Raw genomic sequence first — 17,838 nt, 5'->3', positions numbered from 1 at the left:
TGGTGCTGGTCACCCTATTTGCGCCACCTTATTCACCAACAGCGCAGCTTCTTCCAAAAGCCACCGTCGGGCTTCCCAACCCGGTCGCCGTTCAGATTTGGTCCGCGGACGCCGGGTGCGCGCTTCTCGGGATCGGCGTCGGCCGGCAGCGGGGTCAAGGGCTTCGTCTGGCCGCGGGCGTTGAGATCGGTGTTCTCGTGGACGCCCATGTCGGCGAGGCGGCGGCCCTCCATGACGCGGCGCACGATGAGGGCGAACGTCTCCTCGATGTTGACCTCGAGGCGTGCGCTGGTCTCCATGAAGCCGCAGCCGTGCTTGCGCGCCCACTCCAGGCCCCTGGCCGCAGGCACTTGGCGGCTCTCCTGCAGATCGCATTTGTTGCCAGCGACCAGCTTCACGGGCGGCGCAGTCTTGGCGCGGCCGCCGCTGCCAAATGAGGTGTCGTGGTGCCCAGGTTTGAGGCCGGCGCGACGGGCGCGGTCGGCGTTGTCGAGACGGGTCTCGGCCTCCATGTCGATGAGCTCGTCGAAATGCTGTAGGGCGTCGAGGGAGTCGAGCGAGGTGATGTCGTAGACGAGGAGGAAGGCGTCGGCGCCCAGGTTGGACGATGCCCACATGCCGCGGTACTCCTCCTGGCCGGCCGTGTCCGTCAGCGACAGGTGGTAGGTGACGCCATCGATGCGACGGGTGACGCTGTAGGAGTCTTCGATGGTCGGGTCGTAGTCAGAGGTCCACTGCGAGTGAACCAGGCGCAAGGTGATGGAGGATTTACCGCAGCCGCCGTCGCCACAGATGGTGATGGATATGGGGACGGGAGGCTGCGTCTCGGTGGCCATTGTCGCAACCGTACGGTGGGTAGAGAGTTCCGAGGAAGGGTCGGGAGTAGTCGACGTTGCAGCAGTGCCGTTACAGCAGTGTCGTCACCGAAGATGACGCTGGAACACTCCGTTGTGGGGGTGGAACGGGAGCGGGCTCTAAGGTCGAGTCTAGAGCTTCGTCGGGATTGTCGCGTGCGTTGGGTGACGTTGGGCGTCTTGCGTGTAGGCGAGCTTCCCTGCTGCCGAGGGGCTGGGCGTCCTCGTCCGGTGCAAGTCGCAACTGTTCGTGAGAGATGGTGATGCGCCTCGGATCCGAGCTGTCGGCTGCGCTGCCTGAGGCCAACGAGGCTGTCTGGATTCGAGCGTTGTTGGTGGACGCGGCCGGCTTCTAAGGCGCTCTCAAGGCGTTTTCAAGGCGGGCGCTTGAGACTTGTGAGACAGTAGTACGCTGGTGGTGCTCAATGATTCGACGCCGAAACAAACACTGTCGGTTCCCTTTCCCTTGGTGGTGTTTCGGTTATTCTTCCGTCTCCGTCTGAATACTCACAATGCAAAAAAAGCCGAAGCACAGCACGAGGATGGGTAGTAGAAGATGAAAAGTCTTGCGGCGCGCTGGGGAACCCGGCACGAGGGCCGTCGCGACCTGAAATAGGTAGTGTTAGGTACCTCTACCCAGTACCTAGCTGAGCTGCTGGGGGGAGGGAACAAGACCGGGGACGTGTGGCGTGTGGCGTGTGGGCGCGGCGGCGGGCGGCGGTTGGTGTCTGGGTGGAAGCTCCAGCGTCGGTGGACGGGCCACACTGCGATCTTCAACAACCACCACACGAGCTCACGGGCCTTGGAGTCTGACGACGGGAGAGGCTGGGGCAGAGTCGATGACGAGAAGACGACTAGAGAGGGTTTTTCTTCTTCTTTTTTTGCCTGTTTATGCGGGGAATGAGACAACCGATGATGCAGCCCGCCCCCCCTTTCTCGCCATCTTGAAGGCGTGGTGGGAAGTCAAGGTTGGCAAAGGTTGGCACTGATATGACAGGTAACCCACCGACAAGGGATACACAGACTTGACTTTTTATCATCCGAGGGGCGACACGAAGACGCCCAAAGCTAGAGACCCAGAAACGCCCACCCAGAATCCAGCAGTGCCCGGCACTAAAGGGAAGCTATACTGCGTCTGGCGGCCATGGCAAAGCAAAAGCAAGGGGAGCGGATGCGTAGCAGGCAGCCCACTGTAGCTAATAATGAATGGACCTCTTGGGCACCAGGCTGGCAAAGAAACCCAGCACCAGCTAAATGAATGGCACACCAACTCTGAACGATGTCAATGCAAAAGGAGAGCGCCGGTGTCGAATGTGGGAGTGGTGGCCCAGCCGTTTATCCAGCTCTGGCAACCTCGTTGCTCGCCCTGGACGCCCTCCTGGTCCGCATCCCAGGCTTTGCATTGCCCAGCAGATGGCGCAGGACCGGGAAAAACATGGCCAACCAGGCCTAAAATGCGCCTGAAACCGACAGCCCAGATCCTCAACGGCGATGGGTGTGGGACGGTGGTGGACCCCCGGGAGGCTAAAGAGATGGAAGCTTCGGGATACCCCTGGGTCTAAACGGCCATTCCGCGTGGGAGCTCTGAATACGGCAGTTGATCGGCCAGACGCTCATCATCGACCGCGCCCCGGGTTCTTGGCTGGGCTTCGACTTGTTCCAACAGATGCTTCGCGCCAATTCCCCATATCGTCGGCGTCGCACGCGAGGTGGAGAGCTGCAATTTACAAACCCGCTGCGCTCATCATCCAAGAAGACGTGCTCTTCGTCCACGTCCACGTTCTTTCGTGTCAAAGAGGGTTCAATAAGGTACGCGCCGTCGCAAGTCCAGCGCGGAATCCGGAAAACGTGGTGACCGGGGGTGGGAGAGAGTTGACTGCTGCGCTCGTCCCCCCCTCCTTGTCGCCTCGCGCGCTCACTTCCCTCGGCAGCCCTTCAATCTCCGGGGGGAAGACGTGAAATGGGTGCTGCCACGATGACCAAGGCCAATCTGCTTCAGCAGCGACTGCGTGCGGGCGCTGCAGGCAATGGCCGGAGATGCAAGGCGAAGTATGTGAATGTGACGGGCGTGCATTTGTTGGGGCGGCGCAATAAATGAAGCCATGTATCACTCTTGCCGCTTCACGCGCCTCTGCGGACGTGTAAAGTTCCCTCATCGGGACTCGATCGACAAGAAACAATCGCTCCTCTTGTCTTCTTTTCCTGTCTCCTTTGTTTCCTCTACCTACTCTTTGATATGATGCGTTACGTGACCCCTTGTCAGTCGCGTAAATTGACTTCCGCGCACAGACAGCGTTATCAACATGCTTCATCGTCAATCCATCCATCGATTCCGGCGCCATAGAAGAGTGACGACTTCAACTCGGCCAACCTCAGGTTCTCTCATGCGAAGCTGACGGTCTGCCGGCTTTGCGTATTTCCCGAGGCATATTTGGGTTTCTTTATATGACGCCTCTTCCCCCCCTCACCCAAGCGTCCGTCTACCCCTCAGTGAAGTGCCGTCTTCGGCTCCGTGTGCGAGAAAGCCTGCCAGTGCGTCTCTCAACCCCCAAAGTATTGGACCGGGATCCCGGTGCCTCATCGTTCGACTCCTTTCACGTGAAAGGGATACGAACCTGGGGACGCCGTTTTTATTTTCTGTTTCCCCCTATAACGATGCATTATCATGCCATTGCGGAACACAATGCTGCCAGTTAAGTTTGGAAACCGGATGCGCCCAGGTTGCCGAGTTGAAGTCGTCCCTTGTCTGACCCGCCAAAGTGGCTCCTGCACAAGGAAGCCCTCCAAAACCATCTCAGTTGGATGAACATGTCTCCTCCAGCGGTCTTGGCCAACCGCTAAGAAACAACATCCGCGGCAACTCGTCTGACGTCGAGTCATCCCTAGGCTCCTGCCGTGGCTCGGCGCCATCACCTCCAGTCATTCAATCCGGTAAAGACTCGGTAGAATAGAAATCCCTCGGTCACGAGATTTTGTCACGTCGTTGACTTTATCCATCTCGTCATCTTCGATTTTTCAAGTGCACTTCTGTTTTCTGGGACGCAGTCTTTGATTTTTCCAGATTTTTATTGGCGTGTGATACATGACTCCCCCAGTTTGTAGCGTCTGACCGTCCACCTGCACCACCATGACTGTGCCCAACGGGAGTCATCCCGCCAACGGGAACCCCTCCTCTACCCTCCATAGGGCTGAGGAAGTGAACGATGTAAGACATCTGTTCGACCGGGGTCCAATATCGATCTGCCACTGACATTCCTACCCAGTTGATTGGTGCTGTCCGAGGTCTCATCGTCCCTTTCATCCAGGCCGCCGATGACGCCGCATCAGAGCGGGCCACTGGCAATATGGTCCCCGACAAGACCGGCCGTGTGAACAATGTCCTCGTTGACTTCAATAAGCCGCAGGAGTTGGCTGCGAAAATGAAGTTCTCTCTACCCAATCAGGGACAGGGCAAGGAGGGTCTCCTAGAGGTCATTCAGCAGGTTCTCCAGTACAGTGTCAACACTTGGGACCAGGGGTTCCTGGATAAGCTCTATGCAAGCACAAATGCCGTGGGTTTTATTGTTGGGCTTTTCTGGTGTCTGTACTCACTGGTTTATACAGGTCGGTGTTGTGTCAGATATGGTTCTTTCCGTGCTAAACACCAATGTAAGCCTCCGTCACACTATCCATGCACCCCACTAACACTCCCTAGTTGCACGTGTTCCAAGTTTCGCCTGCTTTGACCATAGTTGAGAAAGCTACTGCCAAGACACTTGCACATCTGTTCGGTTTCACGGGGCCCCGTGCAGGCGGTGTTACCTGTCAGGGCGGAAGCTCGTCCAACCTGACTTCGATGGTTATCGCTCGCAACACCTTGTACCCTGAGTGCAGGACTGCAGGAAACAAGCATGACTTTGTTGTCTTTACAAGTGCACATGGTCATTACTCTGTTGAAAAGAGTGCTATGATATGCGGACTGGGCTCCGACAGCGTCTGGCCCGTTGCTGTTGATGAGTATGGATGTATGAAGCCCGATGCGCTACGAGAGTCGGTCGTCCGTGCCAAGGCTGAAGGCAAGACCCCATTTTATGTCAACTCAACTGCTGGTACGACTGTCATGGGATCATATGAGCCATTCGAGGAGATCTCTAAGATCTGCAAAGAGTTTGGATTGTGGATGCACATTGACGCCAGCTGGGGAGGTCCCGCTATCTTCTCGGCTAAGCAGCAGTGGAAGCTGAAGGGTTCCCATCTCGCCAACTCGCTGACTGTCAACCCACACAAGATGATGAACATTCCGGTCACCTGCTCGTTCCTTCTCGGGCCTGACCTGAACGCCTTTAACAAGGCTAACAGCACTGCTGCTGGATACCTCTTCCATACCAACGAGGGCGATGACTTCTTCGATCTTGCGGATCTGACGCTGCAGTGCGGCCGGCGTGGCGACAGCTTGAAGCTTGCACTTGCGTGGATCTACTACGGAGCCGCTGGCTTCGAGAAGCAAATCAACCATGCCTTTGACCAGGCTGCCTACCTCGCCAGCCTCGTCAAGCAGAGCGACAACTTTGTGCTTGTGTCTCAAGATCCTCCGCCATGCTTGCAGGTATGCTTCTACTATGCTCCCGGTGGAGACTTGTCCGAAGACAAGGAGACGAACACGCTGCGGACCAAGACGATGGTTGAGAAGATGATTCTCAGGGGCTACATGGTCGACTACGCGCCTGGGCCCAAGGGTAGCTTTTTCCGCGTCGTTGTCAATTGCCAGACTCTCAAGGGAACGGTCGAGGGGTTGGTCAAGGGGCTCGAGGAGGTCGGAACAGAGGGATTCTAGATTAGACTACACCGAGATGACTAGACTTCTTACACATGTTACTGAAAATGGCTGGGATCAAAGGATTAGATTGAAACTTAGATATACGATGAGAAAAGGAGGGTCTGTTCGTGTCGAGGATAGACTGGCTTGTTGGCCTCGCCCTCGATGGAGTCCGATAGGAAGCTGACACTGGAGAGGTTGAGAGTTGCGAAACCCATGGCTCATGATTAGATCTAGACCCGAGAGGGCAATTATCTAGACGTAGAATAAAGTATGTTCGGACAAAATCATAATGTTAGCTGAAAGGGTACAATCTTATGCTAAAAGTCTCCCGTTATTCTTAAATCTAGCTGAAAAAATTGTAAGGAACACAAATACTAAGGATTGGTCTTATTTAATGAAATCTCTAACCGAGTGATCAATCTTTAGATTGAACCCTGGTACCGACTTTGGGGGCAGATTCATCATGAGACGGACATGTAACGGCGCTGGTGGAGACGACCGGGCCTCTGCCGTGGAGCCGGTGGTGGGCCTTATCGATAAGAACCATCGCCGGCTTGACGCCAAATTTTTTGGAAAACTTTCTGGACGACCAACCACCCCACCAAGTCCTCGAGTTTACAACCTTCACGACATCGACTCACTCACTCAATCGCACAGATACAATGCCGAAGCCCCGTACAAAGCGAGGCGCTGGCCGCGAGGAGCGCAAACGCAAGCGTCGCGAAGAGGTCGAACCCCAGGACAACACTGAGAAGGAGTCGAAGCGCCAGCGAACCACCGACGATGGCCAGGACTACGAGGAGGGCGCCACCGGCATACACCAGAATGGATTCGGCGAGAAGGAGTTCTTCGGCATGCTGGCCGAAGACGAGCAGGAGTACTTCCGCCGCGCCGACGAGCTCCTCGAGCTGAACCAGTTCCCGACCGCCGATGAGCGCGACGTCTTCCTCCTGAACGTCTACAAGGAGGCTGTGGGCAAGGAGCTCAAGCTGGCCAGCAGCCAATCGTGTTCGCGATTGATGGAGCGCCTCATCCAGCTCGCAAACACGGCGCAAAAGAAGCACCTGTTTGAGGCCTTCGCCGGCCACTTCCTGTCGCTCGTACAGCACCGATTTGCGAGCCATTGCTGCGAGGCACTCTTCCTACGGTCGGCGGGCGTGGTGTCGCAGGAGCTGACTGGGTTTGTCATGGATACCAAGGGCGCGGATGTGGAGTCGCAGAAGCCGGAATCATCCATGGAAGGACTCTTTCTGGCAACACTCGACGAGTTGGAGGGTGGCCTGGGATACCTGATCACCGATCGTTTTGCCTCGCATACCATGCGTGTTCTCCTCCTCGTTCTGTCCGGTCGACCTCTGGACGATTCCTCAGTCAAGACCCTTATCAAGAGCAAAAACAAGGAGAACATCTCCGTTGCGGGAGGTAATGCGGTGGATGAGGCGAACAAGGGCATGCGAGCGGTCCCCGAGTCGTTCATGATGGCAACCAAGAAGATCATCCAGGACTCAACCTCCGGCATGGACGCCACCAGCTTGAGGGTCATGGCCACACACCCCATGGGCAACCCAACGCTACAGCTCCTCCTGGAGCTTGATCTGACGCTCAACAAGGCTGACAAGACGTCAGAGTCCTCAGGGCCCACCCTGTTGTACCAGCTCCTACCTGGTGCTCCCCAGACTTTGACCGACGACTCGTCAGAGGCATCCCAATTCATCAACAGCATGATTTACGACCAGATTGGCTCCCGACTAGTCGAGACGCTCATCACCCACGCCCCCGGCAAGATCTTCAAGTCCCTGAACCAGAACGTCTTCCTTCCCAGGATACAAGGATACGTCCGCAACGACGTCTCGTCTTATGCAGCCATCCGAGTGCTAAACCGACTAAGCAAGGAAGATCTGGTAACGGCCGTGGAGCAGATTGCCCCCACCACCCCCCAGCTGGTAGCCAAATCGAGGTTCAACGTCCTCAAGACTCTCTTCGACCGATGCTTCGCTCGTGGTGCAAACGAAGAGATCAAGAAACTCATGAAGGGGCTCAAGGAAGGAGCCGGTGCAACACCGGCCGACTTGATCATCACTCTGTGCGGATTCAAGGACGATGATAAGGAGAAGAAGAAGAAGAAGGATATCCAGCAACTCTCCAAGAACGAATACGCCATCCAATCTCACGGCGCACAACTACTCACCACCATCCTCGCAATTCCCGGCCCCACCAAGGGCGTCCAGGAGTCGCTCCTCGCCATTTCACCAGAGCATCTCGTCCGTCTTGCCACCACATCAATGCCGACCGTCACCGTCCTCACCGCCGCCCTAGCGACACCCTCTTCAAACCCCGCCTTCCACAAGTCCATAGTCAGCGCCCTCCTGCCGCACATCCCCGAGCTCGCCGTCTCGCAGTTCGGCCACAACCTCATCAACGCCATCGTCGAGGTGCCCAGCAAGGGCAAGGAGCGCAGCATCCCGTTCCACATGAAGGAAAGCATCATGTCGACGCTCGGCCAGCACGAGGGCGAGCTGCGAGACAGCTGGATGGGCCGGAGCGTGTGGAGGACTTGGAAGGGCGACACGTGGAAGACGAGGCGCGGAGACTGGAAGGTCTGGATGAGGGAGGTCGACGTCCAGCCGGAGCCCAGTGCTCCCGCCAAGGGAGCCAAGGGACCGCGAGGAGGCAAGGGCTTTGAGAAGCCGCAGGGAGACGAGGGGTGGAGAGAGAGGAGAAGCAAAAACAAGGAGAGGAGCGAAACTGTTGAGAAGGCCGAGGCCGAGCAATAATCGGAGCTGATACCCGGAAGGTTGATGGGCAAAAAAATATACAATCACCTTGGCACAGGAGAGTAAAAACTAGAGCGCGTTAGGACATTAATGCGAATGTAACATCTTATTATCACAAATCGCTAGCTTCTTGAATACGCTGAAAGCATGGTTATCAAAATCGCCCGTAGTCCGCCTAAGCACACGGCATGGTTGCAGCCATCATGGCGAGCCTCAGTAAAGGGATGCCATTGCAGTGAGTCGGTGTAAGTGGCAGGCGTCCGCTCAACAATAGCAAGTCAATGTGAATAGCGGACCTACTATATTGAGGAATTTATCTTGTATTGTTCTCCAAGTATGGGTCCCACCTGTATGCAGGTATTCACGATGCATTCATACCTATTGTTCCAATCTTGGCGGGCATCTCAGACTCACCTCAGTTTCCGATATCAACCCATGGCAGCTTGCCTCGCTGTCACTATTAAAATGACGGCCTGTCTCATCTCACACGCCTGGCGTATCCCTCTCACAAACCTTCAACCACACGAGGTTTGCTTGCATCATCCTTCGTTATGCCTCGTGGTAGATACGATTGCACCGGAATCGCTCCTGGGGCTCCTGGGTCTGACACCGGTCTCCGGGCGAGATACAAACGGCCCAGGGGTGGGACACCTCGCGCTGGTACGCCTCAGGACCAACAGATGACTATGTCTGGGATGGGTCCTGATGGTGATGCCACACCCAAGGCATCCAAACCGCCTGCTGGACAGTTTTCTTTGCCATCCGGTTACCCATTCGTTCAAGATGCCCAATTGGATAGCCCGGCTGTCAACTGGGCCACAACGGACCAAAATCGAATCCCTCCCACGCAATTTACCAACACTGGCAACCCTCATACCTTTCTTGGTTACACTCCAGGCAGCACTCAGGAGTACTATGGTCATCTTTCATCCGGTCATTTTGGAACCACCGTTGGGGCTGCAACTCTGCAGTCGTATCCCCTTCATCCTCATCGAGCAGTTGAACAATCTCCGTCGAGCGTCCACCCAACGACTCACGACAACTGCTCAATTCCATGGAACGGGGCGGGTGTCGCGACAGGAGTCCCGGCTAATGAGGGCGTGCACACCACCCCTTCGATTGCTGCGTACGGCTAGGAACCGAACGTTGAGCAGAGTATGCCAGCGGTTCACCACGATGTCACCCAGCCACCACAGGGAACCCTCCACCCCGGTTTCCAGGCCCAACAGCAACGCAACCAGAGACAACATCATGGCTAAGTTGCCTTGATCACTTGGTTATCCTCCGCTTCACATGAGGGAATGATTCATCTCGACAACGTCTGAACAGGATCTGCTTTTAGAGGCGGTAAGTACATCCCTTGAACTTGAAGCAAGGAACTAGGGCTCACAACAACACAGGAGGCACGTTCCTATTTGGGCCAGAAAAGATTGGAGATTAGAAAGCTGGTGGATGAATGGCGGCCTTCAAGGTAGAACAAAAATGCCCATGGCTGGGTAGCATCTGTGGTTAGACACGTCTCGTTCTATAATCATAATAGATGAGAAGAAGATCGCTCTCAATTGAAGTGCCCATACCGGGAAATTCCAGTGCCACGGTGAATTGGAAAGTCTGAAATTCCCCGGATTTACTTTTGAGAGTCGCCCACAGATTTCGCTCGGGCTCTTGTCGCAGAACCAAGGATCAAGGGTTCTCGGTAGCTGGAAGGTGCCGTGGAGAAAATAGGCCCGGATGTTGTAGTCCCCACATGTCGCCAGAAAGTTCACCTCAAAGATGCATCCGAGGTGGGCTGAGGACGCCCGTCGCAGAAACCCAATCGCTATCGCGTTGATGGTACGGGAAGTGGATTAAGACGGCCGACGGCGAAGCGATGCGAAGCTCGTTGCGCTAACGACTGGATCTTGGATTTGCCGCTTGAGATTTGCGAAGAATGTCGGGGCTTTAGTAAAGTTCAGGGGAAACCTGCCAATCACTGCCCTCTATACTTATCCTCATCCGGGATTCTACACTGAAGGAGTAAGTCGGTGCCACCATCTTGAAGCTTCGTAAAGCCGTCCCAGGACGAAGGCACCCGAGGAAGACGACTACCCTGTTCCACGCTTGGTGTCAAGCTCGTCAACCGTCCGGGGCGACGCCATCCCGCACGTTCTAGGGTCTGAAGGCGTTTCTGAATCGTACCATCCCACAGTGTTTCTAGGCGTGAGCTGCCGAGATAGCAAGAGGGATGGATGGTATCCGCAGCAGAATGTGTCTTCAGCCAGTCGGATGGACAGCTCTGTAAGGTTTCGGGTACCGGCAGGGCAGTCGCAATGTCAGGTTATGTTTTTGGTATCATGCTGCATCTCGGGTACCCGGCTAAGCCGAGGTTTGCTGAAAGATGGTGGAAGAGAATAGGTTATTGCATATGCAGAGGAGAAAGTCTGTAGTGATGGAGGAGACTGTGAGGAGGAAGATAAAACTGGGGTAGAGCGCGTCGCCACTGAGAGTTGGATTTGGCGGAGCAAAGCTCCCAGGCCTTTCGTAGCGCTTTACGGCGGCTCGGTTGTCTCATGAAGAGGTTTGTTTCCGATACGTCACCGCTCGCTCATGGCTCCGTCGTGAACCGTTGCTTTGGGCTGGAATTCGGCAGATCGACAATACGGCTGAAGGACAGAGTAAAAACCTGTCTAGGACCCTGGAAGGGTGGGGCCGATTACAGCATGGCAAACCCTGTCACCGGATGATCTCCGTCGGGGGAAATCATTTTCTGGTTGGGAAAACTTGGGGACTTGTGATGGCTTGTGATGCAAGACGCGTGTAATTCTGATGATAGGCCCGGGGAGGGTGTGGAGTGGGGGATAGAGTGTGGGTGTGGCGGAAGCATGTGGCGGAAGCATGTGGCGAGTGTGTGGGCAAGTGTGGCGAGTGTGGCTGGTGTCCAAAGCAAACTGTTTGAGCAGGCTCGTCAAGCGGGGTACCATCCGTCATCGCCCTTTGATGGGCGATCGAGGAATGTGGGCCGGAGCAGATTCTCCTTTCGAAGGGGTCAGTGCTGCTGGGAGTGAGTAGGATGCGCTAGCGACGCCGCGTCTCCGGCGCCGACCTTCCACTGCTGGCTGCTTGCTGATTGCCGGATGCCACTGGGCCGTCTTGTTGGTCTGCTGTCCCAGTTTGTCCCGGTTTAATCCATGTTTCACGCCCGTTGTTCAAAACATAATGTAACAAGGGCTCCATGCACCGCGATGCGGTGCATTGGTGGAGCGGCATCCGCCAGGTATGTGTTTGAACGGGGGAACGTGCCGGACGGCGCCTGGCGCCACTGGGACGCGGTGAGCGGAAGTGGAGAGAAGACGAGATTGCTGCCTTGGTTCTGGTCTGCCAACTACAGAGCTAAGCATCGTGTTGAGACAGATACAGAGAGGAGATGATGGTTGTGCAGATGGTGTTTTGCTGACGGAGTGTGGCGTATGGTGCTGATAGACGGCCTGCTGCCCTGTCTGTCCCGGCCCCTGCTACCTAATGGTGGACAACCTACGTACGTACCTACGCCGCACGCAATGGAAGCCTGCCCCTCATTGCTGGGACCTGCCTAATCCATAGCGGGGTTAGGGAGAACGGTGAGGAGCTCCCAGGATGTATCGTGTCTTGTACAACGCCAACCTCAGCCAAGCTCTAAAGCAATTTCTACAATTGCCGGCCAACCATCCAACGAACGCCTGGTACTGAGCAGAGACACTTACATAGTACGGATCAACAAGATCACAGGGACCATAAGGGACTCCGGGTGCATCACGGGCGCGTGAGGCCCCCAAGCCTTTGGTACGCTAGCAACGCAGAAGGGCTGGTCCATGGACAACTCAAATTATTCTTTACGCCGGGCGTAACCCCGTAATATATCGGACTGGGTGTTCGCTCCAAGCGCTCGGCCGATTTCTCGCCCCTAGCAACAAGCCTACCACGCAGTAGGTCGCAAAACTGGACATTGTCGGGACCGACATCTCCCACGGTGGCTGTTTACTGATCAAGGGCTTGCGAGCTTGTCTGTACTAGGACGCAGCGAGGCCGGAGCAAAGATACCGAGCAGCCAGGGGCCCTGTGGCTGGTGGAGAGCGGAGAGCTAGGACGGGACTCTGCCGGGGCATGCATGCGGCGCACAACGCCAGAATTTGAAGGGACCAGTCGGCAACAAGCTCCCCGAAGGCCAAAGGGTGAGAAGGAGTTATTGGGGGCAATTAGAAGGGAAACGAAAAAAAGAAAACAGGAAAACAGGAAATTGCGTTGATACCGACATGAACCTCCGCATTCCCGTGCACTGTAAATCACCAGCCAGCGTGCCGTACCTTGTTTGTGGGAGGCGGCCCCCTTGGTAATCACGGACGACTTGCTCCGGCTTGTGGAAGGATAATTGCAACAGCTGACGGATTTTGATCATCTTTTTTTGACCGTGACATTCCCCGATTCCAGACACTGGATCTGCGGCTATGGAACTGGAGGGTTGTTACGTCAACTTGGTGCTGTCTCGATGGCGTCTCGCTGGCGATGAGATTGGATGGAGTTGTTGCCCAGATCGAGGGACTCTATCGGTGGCTGTGGAGGCTCCTCACCGCGCCACGTCCTCTAGTCAAAATTGGAAGCCACCTACGTCGCCGGCCGCTGGCTCGATTGGGTGGCAGCTACGTAGCACCGGGGAGCTTTGGACGGAAGCGGGCTTTCGGGCCTCGGGTGAGACACTGACTGTGCGGAAGCGTGGGACAGACACACACAATGGGTGTGAGAGCATGCCCCAGTAAGTTAGAAATACTGCGTAGATTTACAAGGAGGCGAGAATGCCAGGGCCATGCCTAACTACAGTCTACTGTAGTAATATGTTGGCCGATCTGGCACGATCTGGCTGTACTACTACGTAGTACGTAGGTAAAGCCAAAATGCTGCAACTCGTAGTGGCTGTTAATCCCAGTAGCAGATCCCGTCGTCATTTTGCACAGGGGCTACATCCGTGAAAGAGAGCCTGATGGAACGATTTGGAATTTTGGAAAAGAAAGGCCTACGAGACATTACATCATACCGGTCAGTCGGCGCCAGGCACGATCCTTCCACAGTTGGCAGGCCACCAGTCAGAGGAGGGGCACAACAGACCTTTGTGGAAACCTTTGCACTTCTCCACGATGCATTGCATGCTTGGACGGATATCTACAGGTGTGGCGCTCTCCAAAGCCTGGTAAAGCCTGGTTGCTGCCATAATGCATGCTGCTGGCCGTGGCTGCCTCCCTGCCTCCCTGCCACCCCCTCCCAGGCCCGGACGGAGCAAGCCATACCCGACCCACTGAAGCATTGGGATCCTCTAGCCCGGGCTGGCTAATTCTCCTTCCTAGTGGCCGCCGGTGCAGGCATTCGTACGCAAGCGGCCCCCCCTAGCTCCTAGCTTGATAACCCCCGCCACCGCGACCCAAGGGCGGGGGATCCTCACTGCGGCGCGGGCTACATGGTACATGTGCCTCGGCCCTTGCGCTAACAGACGTCTTTTCTTGTCATCGAGATCGATCGCCCATACTTGGCTCGATCAATCCGCCTCGCAGTCGCTTGATTGCGAGGATCGAAAATCCTGCTCTGGAACGCGCTGTTTCTTTGCTTTGTCCCTTGAGTGTACGGATCTCTGCAACGCCATACCCTGCTGTGCTACTGTGTGCTCTTTCCGTATATATATAAGTCCACCGTGCCCTGCCCCATATGTCACTCCTCCTCCCTGAGTCTTGTTCACGCCAGCACTATCCTGGCTCGACATTTCCCCTTCTACACCACCTGTTTGACATCATCACGACCTACCTACCATACCACTATCACTGATCCGACTAATCGACACTCAATCCGACTACGACCACCCGTACATTCCTGCCCACTCTACGAGTTTTCTCCCAGCACACCGAGATAAATCGATATCTATACAAACGTACCTCATCCCCGCGAAGAGCTGAGCTCAGCTCCAAGGCCGCAGTGCCTGTCTCAAACTCTCCCGCGTCCCCCGAGCTCGCTTCCGCAATCGATCCACAAATACACCGCAAGCTTCAGCCTCCAAACTCTCGCTTGGGAGCTTCCTCATAGAGGCTGCAAAAAAAAAACCCCATAAAGCAGACGACAATTCCCCTTGTCGCTTCTCCCTAGTTCCAATGCCGAGAAGATATTTCGATCTTGGAATGGACCCAACCATGGCCACCGACAAACCCCCGAAAAAGGTAATTATTAGCTCGCTCTCATCTTGCTCCCGTCTGTTGTGTTACTTGCCATTCATGTTAGCTTCGTTTCCGTCACTGGTTCACTCTGCGGTCTACCTCCACTTAGCTTTCTAAAGAAATACCCTGCTCTCTCCGTTCGCTGTTGCAACTACCACGAACGCCGCGTTCCACTTTCATGATTCAACTCCCACTTGCACGCGCACCCTACACAGATTCGAAAGCCTGGTTGTGCAGATATCTAACAGAAATTGGCAGACTGAGCGTTCTCATGCTGAGAACCAAGAGCGTGCCTACATTGCTGCCTCAAGACGGGCTGACCGCAGCATTGAAGCCCGTGTCCAGTCTGCCAGGATGGCAAGCGAGATCCACAAGAAGAGGACTGGCAAGGCGTTCCACATCACCGAGGAGATTGTGATAAAGGAAGAAATGTACGAAGAGGAGGAAGATGACTTTCCCCGGTCTTATCGACTCTTGGGCCCCCACATGCAGACTTCTTCCGCTGAGATGAACTCCCGGGTGGAGACATACCTCACTAATAGGGTCGCCATGTCGAAACTCATGTCAGCTACGGAGCAAGACTGGCGGGATAACGCCGTGAACCGGGCGTTCGCCGAAATGTTCCCCAACGCCGATCAACAAGCTCAGAGCCTTTCCCATCGGTGGTCAACTCCGGGATACACCATGCCCATGCAGCAGAGCGGACGTCTTCAGAACCCCCAAGATTCGGCGATGGACACAAACTTCCAACCCATCAACTATGGCCAAGGAAACGGTCACGAGGAGCGGAGTCACTCATTTTCAGGGGTTTCTCCCTCCGAACTAAGAAATGATGCTGGACTGTCCTCACCGAGTTTGACCCCCGGGTCTGGAGCCCACCCAGAGACTCCTCAGTCTCAGTCAACATCTGGCTTTGCAGACTTCATGCCGCCAAACTTTATGGAATATGGTACAAACGGATCAGCCTTCACATCTGAGCTTCCCGCTGAAGCCAAGATGATGTTGGGTGGTGGTATGGATATGAACGGCTCATTTGGTTCAAACCCTTATCCCCAGGACTGGATGTCTGGCAATGAGCAGATGTACACCTACCCTGACATGCCTAAGCATATGAAGCAGGACAATGGACACGATGGACAGGGCCTTGATGTGCATTCCAACCTGTTTGACGACAACCTTGGGCAAATGGACTGGGACACATCGGCACAGCCGAACACCGGCGAGGAGCCTTCCTGGGATACATTTCTTAACGATACTGCGTGGACCACCGACCAACCGTGAGAGCGCTGAAACTGGAACGCTCTTTTCTCATCATGATTTATGAACCTTTCGCTTTTGGAAAGCCTAGAATACGATACGGCAACGAACGCCGGCCCAAACCGACGCGGAGCGACAGGTTTTGAGCGTTGATTTCGATGATTGGACCAAGATCCCTTGGGGTAAAAACGAACAGAAAACGAGAACTGTTGCATTGTATCAGGAATCTTCGGGTGTCCCTTGGCGTTTTGGGATGTCACGACTCCCTCAGTTAGCACCATGGTGATATGATGGTTATGTTACACCTGTACGAGGGAGAGATGCTGCATGTTGGTTGCGCATCCTTGTACGATGACAGTGTATGTTTTTGGCATCGCCGCGGGCGGTTTGGAGTTTTGCATTTTTGGGATTCTTGCACATGGCGTTGATACCCTGGGCCTTGATTTTGTTTCCAATATGCATAGAGGGTAGCACACTAATAGGAGGCGCAAGGCAAATGGAGGTCGATATAAACGGACGACGGGGTGCTCTTGCAGAATGCCACATAGTCGAAATCGAAATAGGATAGGATAAAAAACGAGCATATCCATCAAACGATGGGCTTCGTCGCTTGATACTGTGAAGTTGCGAATGATGTCTAGCTAAGGCTGGTCTTAGGCTGGCGATGTGAGTTCCCGATCTGGCAGGGCGGGAGGATGCGATTCGCTAGTACAATAGCTGGAATAGAATGGGGATAGTTGGATGGGTATCACGAACTGGATGTTATAAACTGATAGCATGAATACGGAGTAACGACCCGGAATCTTCCTGGCGCAATCTCTCGAGAGGGTCGTCGAGCAGCGGTCAAGAGTCATGGCCGGAAAGAGGAAATATTACGCTCACGTTGTATCATGACCACCTTATACTTGATAGAAAGTCAGCAGCCCCCCCTCCTTCAACGACCTTCAACGCACACGCGCCATCCCGCCAACCAACAAAACAGCGCATCCGCAACCCCCGTGCTCGCCTTGTTCGACGAGAGATGTTCCCCCGTGCCGGGCTAACGGGTTCGTGGCGCAGACGGGACGAAAGCCAGACGTCGACGCCATGTGCGCCGATGATTGGCCTCTCGCGGGCTTCCCGGGGCGGCGGGCCATCCAAACGACGCAGGGTCTTCAGGGTTTGGGCCGGGCGGCGTTGGCCCATGGGCGAGAGAGATAGTGGCTGATCCAATCGAGGGCAATCCAATGAAATAGCGGCGCAGAGACGGGCGGCGACGACAAGGAAAGGGGAATTTCGCCTTCTTCGCCTCTCCGTCTGCACCTCGTCTTTTGTCCTGTCTCTGTCTCCCTCTCGCTGTTCGGCTCTCCGTACCTAACCTGCTGTGCCTCGGGGGTACCCGCTACCGCCCGCTCCGTTGCCTGACGCGGGGCGAAAAGGTACATTTTATTTGGGTTTTGCGGAATCATCGAGAAATATTTCCTCTTCCTCCCATCGATCGGCATCGGCCTCCCAACGCCGAACAAGCAGGATCATCATTTGTCCTTGGTTGCGCCCAGCAGATCCTTGCCGTCTTGACTGACACCTGCGCACCCTCTGGCCTCGTGGCCCTCTGACCCTGCTCAGCCCACTGTAGCCGATCCCCTACCCCCCCGTCTCAGCGGTCTCAGCGGTCTCAGCGGTCTCAGCGGTCTCAGCGTCTCACGTCTCAGCTTCCACAGCGACCCCTTGTTCCCTATCGCCCCTAACGCCCACCCCGCCAAAACGTCACTAACGACCACCGCCAAGACCCTCTTCTCTCAGACTTCGCGATCCTCAGGACGTTACGTACGCCACCTCATATTCTCTCCCTCTCCCGCCCACTTGCTCTTCTCTTCTACCCTTTGCCAACCTCCCGAGACGGCTCCCTTGGCCCTGCGCGGCGCTGATTGCCTCCCACCAGGCCTCCCTCCGACACACGCTACATCCCC

General features: G+C 55.4%; 7 protein-coding genes across 7 annotated transcripts; 6 read left to right on the top strand and 1 right to left on the bottom strand.

Annotated features, from left to right (window-relative positions):
- Positions 1-32: 32 nt before the first annotated feature.
- On the bottom strand, positions 33-836 carry BGZ61DRAFT_341789 (ras small GTPase, ras subfamily; the record flags this gene model as incomplete). The annotated part of the gene is made up of 1 exon (XM_046239447.1): positions 33-836. One exon carries the CDS (start codon positions 834-836, stop codon positions 33-35), a length of 804 nt encoding a protein of 267 aa, XP_046110006.1.
- Positions 837-2,001: 1,165 nt separating this feature from the next.
- BGZ61DRAFT_560960 (uncharacterized protein) lies at positions 2,002-2,813 on the top strand (the record flags this gene model as incomplete). Its single annotated transcript, XM_046255799.1, has 2 exons — positions 2,002-2,235; positions 2,328-2,813. Exons 1-2 carry the CDS (start codon positions 2,134-2,136, stop codon positions 2,811-2,813), a joined length of 588 nt encoding a protein of 195 aa, XP_046110005.1. The 5' UTR covers positions 2,002-2,133.
- Positions 2,814-3,797: 984 nt separating this feature from the next.
- On the top strand, positions 3,798-5,934 carry BGZ61DRAFT_412979 (pyridoxal phosphate-dependent transferase). Its single transcript, XM_046243303.1, has 4 exons — positions 3,798-4,059; positions 4,118-4,405; positions 4,458-4,502; positions 4,549-5,934. The coding sequence occupies exons 1-4, from the start codon at positions 3,982-3,984 to the stop codon at positions 5,665-5,667; spliced, it is 1,530 nt and encodes a 509-aa protein (XP_046110004.1). The 5' UTR covers positions 3,798-3,981; the 3' UTR covers positions 5,668-5,934.
- Positions 5,935-6,235: 301 nt separating this feature from the next.
- On the top strand, positions 6,236-8,576 carry BGZ61DRAFT_443915 (armadillo-type protein). Its single transcript, XM_046244932.1, has one exon. It carries the CDS (start codon positions 6,315-6,317, stop codon positions 8,424-8,426), a length of 2,112 nt encoding a protein of 703 aa, XP_046110003.1. The 5' UTR covers positions 6,236-6,314; the 3' UTR covers positions 8,427-8,576.
- A 401-nt stretch (positions 8,577-8,977) lies between these two features.
- On the top strand, positions 8,978-9,562 carry BGZ61DRAFT_473823 (uncharacterized protein; the record flags this gene model as incomplete). The annotated part of the gene is made up of 1 exon (XM_046248503.1): positions 8,978-9,562. The coding sequence occupies one exon, from the start codon at positions 8,978-8,980 to the stop codon at positions 9,560-9,562; it is 585 nt and encodes a 194-aa protein (XP_046110002.1).
- Positions 9,563-11,554: 1,992 nt separating this feature from the next.
- On the top strand, positions 11,555-12,061 carry BGZ61DRAFT_443913 (uncharacterized protein). The gene has a single exon (XM_046244931.1). The coding sequence runs from the start codon at positions 11,594-11,596 to the stop codon at positions 11,831-11,833; it is 240 nt and encodes a 79-aa protein (XP_046110001.1). The 5' UTR covers positions 11,555-11,593; the 3' UTR covers positions 11,834-12,061.
- Positions 12,062-14,608: 2,547 nt separating this feature from the next.
- Positions 14,609-15,913, top strand: BGZ61DRAFT_473822 (uncharacterized protein; the record flags this gene model as incomplete). Its single annotated transcript, XM_046248502.1, has 2 exons — positions 14,609-14,635; positions 14,891-15,913. The coding sequence occupies 2 exons, from the start codon at positions 14,609-14,611 to the stop codon at positions 15,911-15,913; spliced, it is 1,050 nt and encodes a 349-aa protein (XP_046110000.1).
- Positions 15,914-17,838: the final 1,925 nt, after the last annotated feature.

This window comes from Ilyonectria robusta (assembly GCF_021365365.1).
Source record: "Ilyonectria robusta strain PMI_751 chromosome Unknown BGZ61scaffold_3, whole genome shotgun sequence".
Lineage (NCBI taxonomy): Eukaryota > Fungi > Ascomycota > Sordariomycetes > Hypocreales > Nectriaceae > Ilyonectria > Ilyonectria robusta.
The sequence above is the reverse complement of the archived record's forward strand: the minus strand, read 5'-3'. Positions and strand labels throughout refer to the sequence as shown.